The 15,913-nt window shown below is 33.2% G+C and overlaps 2 protein-coding genes across 3 annotated transcripts in view; one reads left to right on the top strand and one right to left on the bottom strand.

Annotated features, from left to right (window-relative positions):
• Positions 1-3,007, bottom strand: part of Fak (protein tyrosine kinase 2 Fak) — a 197,170-nt gene extending 194,163 nt beyond the window's left edge. For both annotated transcript variants that reach the window (XM_076129596.1, XM_076129599.1), the window contains exon 1: positions 2,851-3,007. The gene's annotated coding sequence lies outside the window, so the exon portion shown is untranslated. The remainder of the gene's footprint in view (positions 1-2,850) is intronic.
• A 470-nt stretch (positions 3,008-3,477) lies between these two features.
• On the top strand, positions 3,478-15,779 carry Pex13 (peroxisomal biogenesis factor 13). The gene is made up of 5 exons (XM_076129324.1): positions 3,478-4,033; positions 5,520-5,656; positions 5,923-6,059; positions 11,446-11,608; positions 12,721-15,779. Exons 1-5 carry the CDS (start codon positions 3,666-3,668, stop codon positions 12,996-12,998), a joined length of 1,083 nt encoding a protein of 360 aa, XP_075985439.1. The 5' UTR covers positions 3,478-3,665; the 3' UTR covers positions 12,999-15,779.
• Positions 15,780-15,913: the final 134 nt, after the last annotated feature.

Here is a 15,913-nt window from a genome sequence, read left to right as displayed (position 1 = left end):
TTGAAAACATTCCTAGACGATATGATACCTCGAACTTAATTTGGCCGGTATTTTAAACACAGATGATGACTATATACAATATAGAATATCGAAAAGTATAAAGAATATAAAATCGGATACTGTTCATCGCAAAAGGATATCACAAAATCCCGCCAGACTTCGACACCGCACACAAAGAACAAATTTCCTCTAATTCATATCTGAATTTCACTATGAACATAATGACTAACACAATATCCGGCAGTAAGCTAGCAGATAGCAGATATCTAATCTACTTATAGATCAGTTATCAGTCGTCTCTATATCTGTCCCTTTAGTGAAAAATGGGAATAAGTCCGATTTTGTCCAAAATGTATTAATCCCCGGTTTCTGAGGTACATTAAGCGGTAGTTTATTTATTCAATAGCGTTTAAACTCATATAAAAAACGCTATCGAATAGATTTTCTTGCCCCCGGTTGCTAAAAGTACTTAGAAACCGGGGTAAGTAGACCACTATTCAGAAACTCTGCTCTATCGATTGATAAAAACATTTGCTGCTTATTTTTTAAAATGAGAAAGTTAGCAATGTGCAAATGGGATTAATTACACTAAAAATATTGCAAAAATGGCATATAAATGCACTCTAATTTCTTAACTTATTTTCGTCAAAATCGGACTTATACCGTTTTCCACTAGGAGCACAGATATAACATTCGATTATCTCGACGGGTCTCTGTGAAATGCGTAGATTACCTTGACTCTCTGCCTACACTATGTTTAAGAGCTGGCTTTATGCAATCGTTCTGATGGAATAATCCCTATTATGTTTAGTACTGAGATATTGATAATTTTGACGCTGTTTAGGTTTAAACTGATATTGAACTTATGAAACATATAAAACTGTGATCGTTTTTATGATAGATAGTCTTTAAGGCCCTTTGTTAGCTGGAGGATTCGGAATAAATAACTTTATACCTAATCAAACAATGTTAATCTAATCGTTGAATACTTTAAGATAAACAACTTATAAAAAACGTAACATATTTTAAATGGGTGAACTAGCCAATAGCCATACTTACAGAGTAATTTTGTCAAAATCCATTAAATCCGGAATATTCAGTGTGTCTAAGATATCTATTCTAAGTAAATATCACGCGTATCTCATTTCAAAAACATACTAACGCCATCTATTATATCAGCTTGGAACTAAAAAAATGTTATCGAAAAATTTTACATCCAAATTATGAAAATATAAGTTGAAGATAATATGTAAATGCTAATTTTCTAGTTCCAAATAAACCTAGTGGCAACTACACGTAACTTTCGTAACTAGGAGTTAGAGAACAATGTAGTGTACGGACAGCTTCCTGCGACGGTGGCGCGCCAGTACCTGGTGCGGCGGGAACCGGAACTACAGAGGCTTTGTTTTAACTTTGTTAGGTGCTTACAATTTTAAATTATCCTATTTGCTGGAAAAGAGTTAATATGGCATAATAATACTACAGCAAAATTAATGTATTAGTTGAATTCGGTAGATAAATTTTTATTTTGTAATCCATAAATTGAATAAAAATATCTCTAGGCTTTTCTATGATATTTATATTATTTAGGCCATAAATAGAGCATTTCTTTCATCAATTCAAATGTAATGACTATGGAACTGCACACACAACTATTAAAATAAAGTTTCAAATGAATAAAAATTCAATTATATATTTGCAACACAGGGAAAGCTCACCGGCATACAATATGCTAATACATATAGTTTTATAACTAATCATGAATAATTATAAAAAAAAATTGTCCTGTTTGTGTACTGTCTATAGCCTAAGCTAAGTAGATAGCTCATACCTAGTATTCATTGGAATCAACACAATGGATTACAATTAAAAGGAAAAAATACTAAACAATAGATAACTTCCTTCCCTGTTTAATAACAGTAATTATTAATGAACAATAATTATTCATACATAAAAATATAATATTAATTATGTGCATAATAATGTATATTAATTGATAAAATATGAAAGAATTTAATTCGTGAACAGTATTATTGCTGATTATTGATATAAGTAAGTTTCATTCACTATACTGCCAAATAAATTGAAAAAAAAGGAAAATTTTGCCTAATACTAGTTTCATAGATAATTTTCTTCTTCTTTTAAAAAACAATAATGATATCTATGACTCATAAATCCTTTTAAATTGTTTATAGCCAGTATAGTAACATACAAAGTAGCAGCTTAAAGGTAATAGTACTAGTTGCCTGCTATATAAGGTACATGTTTTAAGTATCCTCATAAACTCTTAATCATTTCTACTCTTTAGGTACTTAGATTTATGTAAATAATTATAAAGTACTATTGAAAATTATTAATATTTTTTTTAAATATACAGCAAAATATACAAAGTTATTGCACGACCCAAGATAATGATTACTCAGACGATATTATGACGCTAAACAAGTATTTCTAGTCAGCATCTTTGTATGTGCCTAGTTTATAATAAAATAGTGCTCGTTTTCAAGCGTCAGCAATGAATACTCATTACTGTTGTCATTTCAACTGTTATATGAGACCAATTGACTCTGATTAGGCCGCACCGCTATATTATTGCCTTCCGAAACCGGTCGCGAAGTGACACCTTTCCAATGCTAAATAAATTGACTAAAATTATCATTATTTACACTAAGATAGATTTTTTGATATAATCATATAGTTGTGTACGTTTAACCAAAATATTCACATCGGTATGTAAACAATCAATCACAGAAAACAATTAATTCCGAGATAGCTAAAGATTGACACTTAGATCGACATAGAAACACTCTAATTTCTTAACTATTACGAAGATATTTCCACAAAACTTACCGTTTAAAATATGCCACTTGATCTGCACTATGTAAATATATGGACTTTAACTTTAGGAATCACTTGAACCGTATTATTTTAATAACAACAAAAGTTTATTGCATTATCGAAATTATTGACACCCTTAGGAACATAGACAAAATTTGAGTTTTTAAAACTGGGTCATCTAAGCAAGCAGTCAAGTCGACAGAGATTTCACTTTCAATTCAAATAATGAGATGAAAAAAATGTAACAGCCCATATTCTATTATTCCACCCAGATTTTACCCTATTAAATGATTCGTTACAGGCAAAAATTAAAAAAACAAGAAAATTATGGTTATATTTTATTTCTAAGATTTATCTAATCCTAAGATTATGAAACATGAATGTTTTTGTTTGTGGTTTATAAGTATTGCCAGTTGCATTGGTTTTGTTATTTAATTTAGCTGCAGGTTGCGGATCTAAGATGTTTATAAACGTAAACCCATAAATATTCGTAACGATTCCACAAGCATAGTAAAATAACTGAAATATGGTCTTAAAATGGTTCAACAAAGCAAGTGAGCGTAGATCATGGCTGTAATTTTATCAAATGGTAGCACTTTATTTTTATGTCACATATGATTGCCTGTCATGGCTGTCAGTGTCAATTAGGTTGCTATCCTTTGATCACGTAAACGCGTAAATCTACGAGGAAGATCACTATTCTGATTATATTTTGTAAAGAAAATAACTCAGATGGCGCGCAACGCTTATCAGTGAACTACTTACAACCGTACAAAACAAAGTGTTGTTATCTCAGTGTGTGAAATAGTGAAGTGTAACAAAGTACAATGAGTGAGCCTAATTCGCAATTCGATGCAAATTTCTTGGCCAATACGGCTATGACGGGACAGACACCTTACCCGGGGTTTGTGCCGAATACACAGATGCCTTCGACGTCTGCCGTGGGCTCTATGCCTCCTCCATTGCCGCCGAGAATTGATATGTCTGGTCAGCACGCAATGGCCCCTAGTTACGGCTACGGTGGGATGGGTATGGGTGGATATGGGGGAATGGGCATGGGCGGGTACGGCGGGGGCTATGGCATGGGCGGTGGATACGGCATGGGCGGCTACGGGATGGGCGGCATGGGAGGAATGTACGGAGGATACAACAGATACGGCCTTGGTGCACCGATGTATGGAGACATTGAAAGCAGGTAGGTAATTGGCTCAATTAAATTATCTTTTACAACACTTAGTTCCCTACTCATGGCATTTGTATGGTTTTAAAAAGTTACTAAGTAATGTAAAGGCAAACTTTATAACAAATTTTACTATAAATTAATAATAACAAATATTTCCAAATTCTGTTACAAGTCAGTTCAGTATATTACATAAAACATCCTTTTCAATGATTTATTAAACAAACCAAACAAATTACGCAGAAAATATCATACAAATATGCTAATTCTGCAGTTAAGAAATCTCATTGTGCAATACTGAATATATTAATGTTCTGTCCAATATTCTCTAATCAATGTTATAAAACTATGAAACAGGTTGACCTCTAACCTTTACCAAACATCAATAGAATTAAACTATTTGGAATATTTAAAAGTTTATTGGCTGAATAGATATTTGTTTGGATGACAATTGTATACAATAAAATGTTGTTTTGACTGTGGTTAATTAATAGATTGCATTGAAGACATACCTTACATGCATAAAATGTATTCATACATACATATACATAAAGTCACACTATTTTTAGCATTCCATATGCAAAAGTTGAAACAAGACACTATTACTGAGATTTTGTTGTCTGTCTGTCACCAGACTCTGTTTGTCATTTTGATGATTGGCAAAGATTATAATTTGTTACATTTTGGTACTAAAGACAGGTCACTATAAGCTAATATTTATTGTGTACACTTAATGTTAGTTTATAGAAAGTATTTACAAAAAAACAATGTTATTTGTGGGCTATTTTTTAAGTAACTAAAATAGGTAAGTAATTCTGCTGCTTTGGCATTCACTTTGTTATTGAAAAACAGGTTTTTTCACAACATACTTGACATATATCTGTGTGAATTTAATGACTAAGATGTCATATTATTATGTTAAATAGTTGATTTTTAGTTGCTCACCTTGAAAACATTATTCTTTGCAGAAAATACAAACACTAGGTACTGATACATTATTAAAAAACACATACCTACTAAACTTTCTTATTGAATAACTTAAATTTACAAAAAATCTTTCTATAACTACCTATATAGAAAAGGGTTGTCAATGGCAAGAAGAGACTTAAATTTTTCGTACTTTATATAAGAACTTAAAACATTGAAATACTCAGTATCAATACTTTGATTGATCAGTAGATTTTTACAATCTGTAGATCGCTATCCAAATGCATTAACAAGTGTTTCCGGTTTCACCACTTCTAAATATCTGTCATGTAGTTTATCAGATGGAATTTTGACAGTTGTTTTCATACATTTTATCCCCTGTATTACTATTTTTCTAAAAAGAATAAGTTCTTAGTGTTTACAATACTTTATTTATTGCCTGAAAACCTTCAAATTCTCATTGCACTCAAGACCCGATAGCAATTTTTGATGTACAAACTGCATTACTTTTGAAACTTAAACAGAATCCTAGTTTTTTTATTTCTTCCTACAAAAATATTATGTTTTATTTTAGATTCATTCACATGGCAGAGGAAAGTTCACGGCCAGCATTTGATTCAATACAGAGCCTTGTGAATGCAGTGGGCAGTGTTGCTATGATGTTGGAGAACACATTCTTTGCTCTCACCAGCTCTTTCAGAGCTATACTGGGTAAGTTTATCTTATGATCAAAAAGTCGCTGAACAGATTCAATCTTTCCATACACTATATTCATCATTGAATAAAATGTTTAATAGCAAGTAATTCCACCAGAGTTTGTTTAGGTACTTATTATAATATTGTATCAAATAGTTTTTTATATATATATACATCCAACTTCACAAAGTTTAGTATTTTCATAATATTAGGAATAGGAAACAGCAAACAGCACTATTTTTAAAATACTGTAGACTAAAGCATGCATACAATGTCAACAGGAGTAGCAGAGAACTTCGGCAGACTAAGATCATTGTTCGCGCAGTTCTGGTCCACGTTCGCAGTCATCAGGACGCTGAACTGGATGATGAGGAAGCTGCTCGTCATGATGGGAATACGCACTGAGAATGAATTTAAGGTAAGAACTGAACAACCTTTTTCAGAAGTGCTCACTTGCTGTATATACTGATTACTTATACCAATTTGGAAGCATAGTTTTAAGAACCTATTTGAGTGTGTTGATGTGTTCCCAGAACCATTCTTCGAAATTGATACTATATAGTATTTTAATACGAACCTTACGTATCTGACTATCAGAGAGCATTGCGTTGACCCTCGTGGTCTAGTTTGACATCAATTAATTGTAAAAAATTATGCAATTATGTTACATTTTACTTTGCGTCCATCTATTAGTAAGGAAGTTCCTTTATGTTTTAAAATAGTTCATGACATGTATATTCAAGTAGAAAGTTAAAATTTTGGCAACTACAGTATTTGTGCTAATAAGCACAGTATAAAATACCCCTTGTAAAGAAAGCCAGTGGAGTATTTTAGCATTTCCTACCGCCATGCTCGCGCTGTACTCTTATCATATCTACAACACGAGTTGACAGAGGTTATAATCCAATTATGCGTATAAAAATCTATTTACTTACAGTTATCGCGTTATCAATAATGATGAGCGATGTTCAATAGGAACGACATTTCATTTGATATCTTTGTCACGAATCACACCTATTTTTGTAGAGGAAAAACTAGTGGGTATACTTACTAACATTTTTATAAGTGTTAGCGATTAACAATAAAGCGATATGAAACAGCACCTGAGTACCTAATTGCTTTTAAAGAGAAAATAATATGCATAAAGCATTTGAAGGCTCACAAAAAAACATGTTGCAATACATAGATGTGCATGTACGCACGTGTACGTTATCTGACGTACGTATACGCGCGAAAATATGCCTAAATTGAATTCGCACGTGAGGCAAAATATTCTGTATTGTTGTAAATACGTCGAGTTGAGTTTAACATGCTTAAGATACTAATCAATTGTAGTCCGACAACATACGAGCGAGTCTTGTTTACGAGGTTGACGGAGGTTTACAACATTCAGAATTTAGAATATTAGTGACTCACAGGCTTATACAGCTGACGGTGGCCTGTTAGATATAGGTAGCTGCTTTACTCTGGAAATACAAGGAACTGACGATTATACTCTAGGTAAATCGTACATACCAAGGCTCTACTAAGTTATTAGATAGTTACTTTCTAATAACAGTGGAAAGGCTGTTCTTTTCTTTTTTTTTTTTATTTAAAAAAGACAACTCCCGCGCTAAAAATTGCTCTTGTGTCGCGGGGACTTTTACAAACATACAAACAACGGACACAATGTACAACCAGACCCAGAACAATTATTTGTGGAACATACACATAATAAGTAGTCCCGTGAGAGAATCGAAACCACGACCTCCCGACGCAATGGTAGCGGCAGTTCTTAAGTTACATGTCGTGTCTACTTAGCTATTTAAAAACACGAGACGCAAACTAAAGATGCACCAAGACTCAAAATATAAATATTATTGAATATATACTAAATACCGGCCGAAGTTCAATGTGCTAAAATAATAACGAAATTCGCAATCGTTTGATAAGCATTAATGGTGGCTGACCTATCGTTGATAACAATAAAATAAGTGTTTAATCAGTTAATTTACAACTACTTCTACTTATCGTTTATGATAGACCTATTATTTTGATAATGAGATTATTATACTTTTTGGAGGTTTTCACTTAAGGCAACAATGGGTTTCCTATACAGATTTATAATCTATACTAATATTATAAAGCTGAAGAGTTTGTTTGTTTGTTTGAACGCGCTAATCTCGGGAATCTATACTAATATAATAAAGCTGAAGAGTTTGTTTGTTTGTTTGTTTGTTTGTTTGAACGCGCTATTCTCAGGAACTACTGGTCCGATTTGAAAAATTCTTTCAGTGTTAGATAGCCCATTTATCGAGGAAGGCTATAGGCTATATAACATCACGCTACGGTCATTAGAAGCGGAGTAGCAACGAAAAATGTTACAAAAACGGTGACGCAAGCGAAGTTGCGCGGGTCAGCTAGTATAAGATAAAGTAGGTAAATCGTATAGATAGCTATGTTCAGAGTCAAGTATATTTCGTTTATGGTGGTAACTCTGCTCGTAGAGGCCATACCGTGATTAGAGAAAGTCTATAGCATTCCTTAGAAATGTGGCTTTCCGTCACAAACTGATATTTTGAATCTGCCTGAAAATGGCACAAAGAATTGCGTTAAAACAAAAGGCTAACAGACAATTTATGTATATGTGTTATGTACAAATAAAAGTAATATTATGTACAAAATTTATAGATCCTATTTTTTCAAAATATAATATTTAGTGTGAACAATGAAATCTTTTATCTCGTTTGTCTGTTGAGTGTTCATGATAGTGAATTATCAAACGTTCACATCATGACCTTGTTGTGTGCGAGATTTCTAACTTATAATGTGTTTTAACACACAAATAAAACTTAGATATACTTACCTACCTGTTATGTCATGGGCTGGATTAGAAATCATACAGCAGCATTTAAAGTCCCAAACTCAAGCTCAACTATTCAACAATGATTCTTAGGATGTCAATTTGTTATTTAAAATGGTCTGGTGTTCCGCTTTACTCTATTAGGTAATGGTTATGATGATTTAGGCTGTATGACGTTAAAGAATGTACCAAAAGTTAAAAAAAAAACACTTCTAATAAAATTACAGGATATACAAGTAAGGGAACCTGTTGTACCTAGGCCGGTTTTTTAGAAATATATTTTTTATTGTGATTTGACGTGCAGCACACAAATCATATTTGCATAGTTTGAAATGTCAATTATTTGGGTACTCGCCAAAAAAATATCAGAAATGTATATTTAATATTTACATAATATTTTTAAATTTTAAAAAAAATGGGAAATGTGGCCAAGGTACAACATACCCTATGTACCTAGGCCAGTAGTACGTTGTACCTAGGCCACATTGAAATTTGGGGGTAATTTAAGCAAATTATCAAGTTTTGTTAACTAAAATCATTTTATTTGATTTATTACAGTACACAGTATTATTACAGTATACAGTATTTAACAAAAAAATTAAAAAATTCTCAAATGATCAAAATTTAAAAATGATAAAAATTAAAATAATATTCATAGCTTTTTTTATGCTTTTCAAACAAAATATTTAAACAAAAACAACTAACTTGGCCACCGTTTCGTTACATTACATCGCTGCGCCTGCCAAACTCCATATGTGTATTTTGATGTTAAAAAAAATGAATATTGTGTCCCAAATAAAAAAAAAAGTTTTTCAAAATCTCACTAAAGACACATGTGGAACTTGGCAGGCGCAGCGACGATATCACATAATATAATATAGCAAATCAATATACCTATATTATATATAGCATAGCAAAGGAAAACAAAATATTGAAACAACTAGCTGACCCGCGCAACTTCCCTTGCGTCACATAAGAAAGAATGGGTCATAATTTTCCCCGTTTTTGTAACATTTTTTACTGGTACTCTGCTCCTATTGGTCATAGCGTGATGATATATAGCCTATAGCCTTCCTCGATAAATGGGCTATCTAAAACTGAAAGAATTTTTCAAATCGGACCAGTAGTTCCTGAGATTAGCGCGTTCAAACAAACAAACAAACTCTTCAGCTTTATAATATTAGTATAGATAATTAGTATAGATTATCTTTACCTATGTATAAATTATTATATCTCTCTTAAATTTTAATCAGTCATTTGGACTAGCTATTATAAAAACACTATCAATAATGTAGATATATTATTCAGCCTTAAGCATTTAGTAGAAATCCCAGTACTTCTGTATCTCTGGAACATAATAAATTTCTCTGTTCTTGTTAACTTTTTGCGGGGTTTAAATCTCCTCTTTTTCAGGCCATTTCCAGTTTTTAAGTGATTTTTGCATCGATTTCTGAAATAATAAAGATATTTAATTAGGAATATTATTACGTAAATGTGAAATAATTTAATAAAACATTCTCCTGGCCAAAGTATAACATCCAGGTTGTACCTTGGCCAGTGGCCAAGGTACAACTGATCGACAGTGACCGAGGTACAACACTACTCCAACTTCACAAAAACGGTGATTTTATATAGTTTAGAATTTAAGTATCTCGTAAGTTTTTTATTGTGTTGAGACTTGTAAAATCAAAGAACCGATAGCATATAACAGTTAAGTGACTATTAGAAAACTTTTAAAACTATTAGACTTCAAAATATATTAGAAATACTTACTTTTTCACACAAAAAAGTTTCAGCGTCGATAACACCAAACACCGGCTTAATGGCGGTATGCGACTAAACTGCACATTGAATAGTCTGTAGTGACGTATTGAATACCGTAAACAGTAGAATTTAGTATCGCGCGAATATTTGAAAACGAGCCCAGTGGCCTAGGTACACATAGTGCCAAGGTACAACAGGTTCCCCTACTGAATAAGTTATAGTTACATTCACTTAACGCTGGGCTAGGACGCCATAGATTCTATTTTTACACAGATAACTGATAGGGAGGAGAGGGCAAACGTGTGATTCTTTAATTTGAAGCAATTAAAATGTGTACTTTGAAACCATTAATTATAATAAACATGTTTGTAACGTTCTCATGACAATAACAATGTTTGAAAAACTATACACGTTTGGCAATTAATGTACAAAGTTCGCAAGTTTGCAAGACTGAAGGTTTATAGTTCATCACTTTTCACTATAGAATGAAGTTCAGGCCGTCATCCGTTTGTCTGTGGTTTTGTTTATCACATTCATTTTGTATTATTAAATGAGGTCCTTACAATACCCATCTATAGATATATTTGCAACTAGCTGACCCGCGCAACTTCGCTTGCGTCACATAAGAGAGAATGGGTCAAAATTTTCCCCGTTTTTGTAACATTTTTTACTGCTGCTCTGCTTCTATTGGTCGTAGCGTGATGATATATAGCCTATAACCTTCCTCGATAAATGGGCTATCTAACACTGAAAGAATTTTTCAAATCGGACCCGTAGTTCCTGAGATTAGCGCGTTCAAACAAACAAACAAACAAACTCTTCAGCTTTATAATATTAGTATAGATTAACTACTGAACAACACAATGCGGTTTATAAGAAAAGATTGAACAGATTAATCAATAAATTTTTATGTGTATGATGGCTATGTCAGTTTGGGCTTAATGCCAGTATTTTAAATGGAGCGATGTATTGGCTGGATTATGATCATTATAGTGGAATAAAATGTAGAATAAATGCGTTGCGATTGGGCTCCCGATTAGGGCAAATAAATGTCTGATGTTTCCACTAACACTACAAGAAACAATTTTCTACGTTTACTTCATAATTAACTAGTTAGGTACTAGTTAATTATGAAAGCATATAGTCAGTTACTTAACAGTTACGCTCGTCATTAAACCTTGATCTACCATTGTTTCAGGCATGGGCAGAAGCAGTAGCAACAACACAATCAACGTCCCCCGCGACGCCCGCGCCTCAATCCTCAAGCTGGCCCGTGCTCATGTTCTTCGGCATCGTCGCCGCGGCGCCGTACATCGTGCTCAAGATGCTGGGCTCTCTCACCAGGAATATCTATGAGAATTGTATGTATCCTCCTGAATAACCCACTACTGATTTTAGGGGATGAAATCATCTCTAACGTGTCTGTGTATGAGTGTTCTTTTAAAATGAGTTTTTGGAGAAATACAAAGTTTTTAAATTAATCAGGCTAAAACTCTCCCTTATTATGAGTGCAGTTTTATTGCATTCGTTTGTAGTAATTGTAGTAGGACTAAGTTGCATTTTCACTACCCTAATGGGTTAGTTTTTCTTATTTTGCTGAAATTGGGCCTTTTTTCTATTTAAGCCCCAGTTTAGTCCAAGCATGCAACACGCATTTTTTTAATATCATCCCTCAGCATGCTATTTTATTCGTGACATTTGATTGAGACCTGACTCCAAGAGCCTTCTAAGTAATGTCGAAAGGCCATAACACGATAAATGACTCTTTTGGCTTGAGTCTGTTAGTAAACTCGGTTCCTAATAATATAGGATTATAAATATAACTTGGTAAATACGATATAATTAGAGTATCCTTCATCATCCTCGAAACTAAAATTACACATTTCGCATGTTTTTCCTCAATCGTTGTATTCGTGTATTGACACGTGCTATCCACACGTTACAATCAGCTGATATGTATGTGTTACACTATCTGATGATTATCTATTCAGATAGAACGGCGTTATCAGAACTTATTTTGACGTTTACAAGAAGTAACGTGAGCCGTATGATTATAAGTTGACATCTGTCAACTGACAAAGTCATGGCTCATGGCTGTTCCGGAGTTTAGAATGGCTTTGTTTTACGTAAATGACTTACGTTAACGTTTGGGGATAAGAAGGCACAGTATCTTTATAATTCTCCCATAGTGAGACTTTCGACCTTATTTTATGTTCATTTAGCACACTAGGTGGTGTGTCAAGTTTATTCTACCCTATACTTAACCAAGCTATGATCTATCTAATTTTATTTCTGTCCAAAACTAGTACGCTGAAAAATCTATATCCAACGTATATGTAGTTTCAACACTAAAGTCATCCGAAAATTCTATTTACTTCCGTACTATACTAGGCATAATCACTCATAACAACATCATAAAAACAGCTAAACCTTACTAAATAATAAGTATAAAAATAAAATCTTTCTATTACAGTAAACGACCCTACAACCTGGCAAGAGCCACTGCGAGCCATCGCGAGCTACTCCTTCCAAGCGAACAGCCCTCAAGAACTATCGTTTCAAGAGAACGATGCCCTCACGATCGCCCCTCAAAGCCTTCAAGGTCAAATGTGGACCTCCGGCTGGCTAATGGCCACCACTGACGGAAGAACAGCCGGCCTAGTACCTTCGAACTACATCAAGATAATAAAACCAACAAGCAAGAGCGAGACAGAAGTAAAAGTGACGGAAAATGTGAAGGAGGAATTGTAAGACTGGTTTGTCGATTATAAAAGAAAAATTAAGGTGAGATACCTTTTTGTGTGTAGAAATGGTCTTATTACAAATTGTGGAACTCTCGATCAAGTCAAATTAGTTCTGCGAATGAGGCCTCTATGTTCATTATTTTTAAACTTTCCTGATGCATATGTATTATCTGATTGACAATGTAAGTCCCATGTAATATGGGACAAGCCCATTGCCTTTACCAAACTCCGGGCTATTGTTTACAAATATTCTAATGAAAATTTAAAATGTAGCACTTTGACCGACCCGGGAATTGAACCCGGGACCTCAAAAGGCGCTAACACTATCCCGCCGCAGAGGCAGTCATTCTTTTTGTTATCATATTAATATGATGGCCCCGATAGTGTTGAGAACTTCACCGTTCTGTTCAACTTGTGTTTTCAAAGCAATTTGAACATTTTTGTAATAAGGCTACTTCTTCCGAGGATGGATGTGAACTTTACGTTACTTGTATGACTAAGTAAATAGATATTTGTTATTTGTAACAAGCTTTGTAAAATTTACCACTTTGTAGTTACGTAATTTTATTAAGAACTTGTTAATCAAATGAAAAATAAGGATTGAAAGTTAAATTCTATAAATTAACGTCACAAATTTTGAAGGGCTCGAAAATTGACAATACTGCCAAAATTATGTAAGTTTTTTTTTAGTCTGGCAACCAATACTCGGAAGAGAAAGCTTGGTATGACCATAAATTTGAGTTTACTCTATGGAAAATCATTATCTAGAATAAATAATTTATATTCCCAGTAGGTATATTGAGTGATACCGAAACAATAATAAATAACATTGTGATATTCCTGAAAACAATTAAAAAATTGTAATAATTTTTTTATTTTAAAATAATAATAATTAATTCGATTTTAGAAATATAGATAGGCATTCCACATTTGCACACTTAGGAGAGGCGGAGAGTAGGAGAACCCTAGTAAAACACCTAAAATTTAGTTTTTTTTTGTAAGTATCAACTGTAAAAATAAAAAGCACTGTTTAATTAATACTGGCGGCCAACCTCACCTTAACAAATTATATAGGTAAAATCAGCTTCTCAAAGTGAACTTCGATCATTTTTATATGGGTCGCTGTATTCGTAGATACAATGTTTCACTGTAGTCCCTCAACTCAGTAGAGAACCTTGATATGCACGATTATCTCCATAAAAATGTATGGTAGACCACCGTCAGCTGTCCATTGACGTGTCTAATTCTAAACTTCCGTCAGCCTTTGCCGAGCTTTGCATTCAAGGCGCTCTACAAAGTTATCGGGCTATAGCACCATTTTAAATTACATTTATTATCGAATATATTGGGAGCTCGGACCAATATGTGAAGTCGTGGGATTGCTAGAATTCTTATTTATATCTGAAAAGCGATATTAATGCATTTAATTTTCATATTTCTTGAAACTGCCCTGTTTTTTGTTAATTGTTTTTTTCGATTGACATCTGTGATTAGTTTTGTAAATATTTTATTTATTCCTTTTATTTGTTTAGAGAGACCAAATTATTCCATTTATTTGTTATGATTGATTTTAATTTATAAGATCTTGGACAACAGGTTTGCTAATTTTGTATAGGTAATAATAATAATGGACTTTCGCTTCAAGGAATCAGTACCCCCGGTTTCTCGATACCCACATTTAGCGGTAGTTTATCTATTCAATAGCGTTTAAGCTTATACAAAACAAAGGTTTGAATAGATAAACTCAGAAACCGGGCATTAGTGATACAAAAATAGCAAGTCTGTATACTTATGCCTTTCTAACAAACGTGGTGTAAACACAAAATAAACTAAGGTCAATTTGGGTAACTTTGAATAATTTGGGTAACATTGAACGTGGAAATTTGAATTAGTTTCGATTATTTTTTCATATGAAACCAACACAATTGATAAAAGTTTGCAAAACTAAACTAAACCTTTATCAATTGTGTTGGTTTCATATGAAGAAATATAATAAAGTTACCCAGGTTGACTGTACTCATCTTAAGTTACTTTCAATCTAATTGGAAACTGTGTGTGAGAGAAAAAGACAACACGATGTCCGTGCTTACGAGACGTTTATTAGCAAGGCGTTTCAATAATGAAGTATTTGTACTCAATTATTTTAATTTTAAGTTAGGTTATATTCGGGGACATGGTTTTAAATTGGTATCGGCAGACAACGGGCGTATGTTGCATTTTGTGACCACGGGATTTTAGTCCTTTCATAAGTAGAATAAAAGATATTCTTATCAAGCGAGGTGCCTCATTAAAAATTCATGTGATTTACAAAAACCTTCTAGTCTGTTTCAAATAATGTGGCCAGTTTAACATTGCAATATGGTTGCAAAATTAAAGGAAACTTAGCCTAAGCACGAATTTTTGTCAAGACTGTTTTAAGACAAACTAATTGTCTCATGTGAACTGCCTGCATATAGCTATAATTATAAGACATGTTAGACAATTTAAACAACGTTTGTTCGAAATATGTATAATGTATATCTTTATACATCTTGTAAAGCGATTGTCTTAGAAGTCCTGACTAAGTCTGCCTTAACCACTCGTTCTACCATTATCATTCATTTAGAAATTCTCGCTTGATATGAATAACATACAATAGTGCACTGTCACCTAGACTAATGCATAATATTTAGTTTTAGTTAATAATAGAGAGCTCTCTGCACCTTGGAGACTATGGAATTCAATGTATATAATCGTTAATGCAATCATTATGTGGGATGGACTGATTATAATAGATATTTCAATTGAATTTGTGTTTTATTTACTGTTACACACCTACTAACTATATACCTAGCACCTGTACAAGTCTAAAGATATAATGATGGTGAAGAATCATTGCATTCTCTGTATAAGAGTATAACCACATAACTTTAAAATGTGTAG

Source organism: Anticarsia gemmatalis, chromosome 22 (assembly GCF_050436995.1).
Source record: "Anticarsia gemmatalis isolate Benzon Research Colony breed Stoneville strain chromosome 22, ilAntGemm2 primary, whole genome shotgun sequence".
NCBI lineage: Eukaryota > Metazoa > Arthropoda > Insecta > Lepidoptera > Erebidae > Anticarsia > Anticarsia gemmatalis.
The sequence above is the reverse complement of the archived record's forward strand: the minus strand, read 5'-3'. Positions and strand labels throughout refer to the sequence as shown.

What these genes read in the sequence shown, in the direction of transcription:
- Pex13 (XM_076129324.1), top strand. Translation starts at nt 3,666, where the DNA reads ATGAGTGAGCCTAATTCGCAATTCGATGCAAATTTCTTGGCCAATACG. An exon ending in GCACTGAGAATGAATTTAAG is followed by an intron (nt 6,060 to 11,445) that starts GTAAGAACTGAA and finishes CCATTGTTTCAG; the next exon opens with GCATGGGCAGAAGCAGTAGC. An exon ending in CAGGAATATCTATGAGAATT is followed by an intron (nt 11,609 to 12,720) that starts GTATGTATCCTC and finishes TTTCTATTACAG; the next exon opens with TAAACGACCCTACAACCTGG.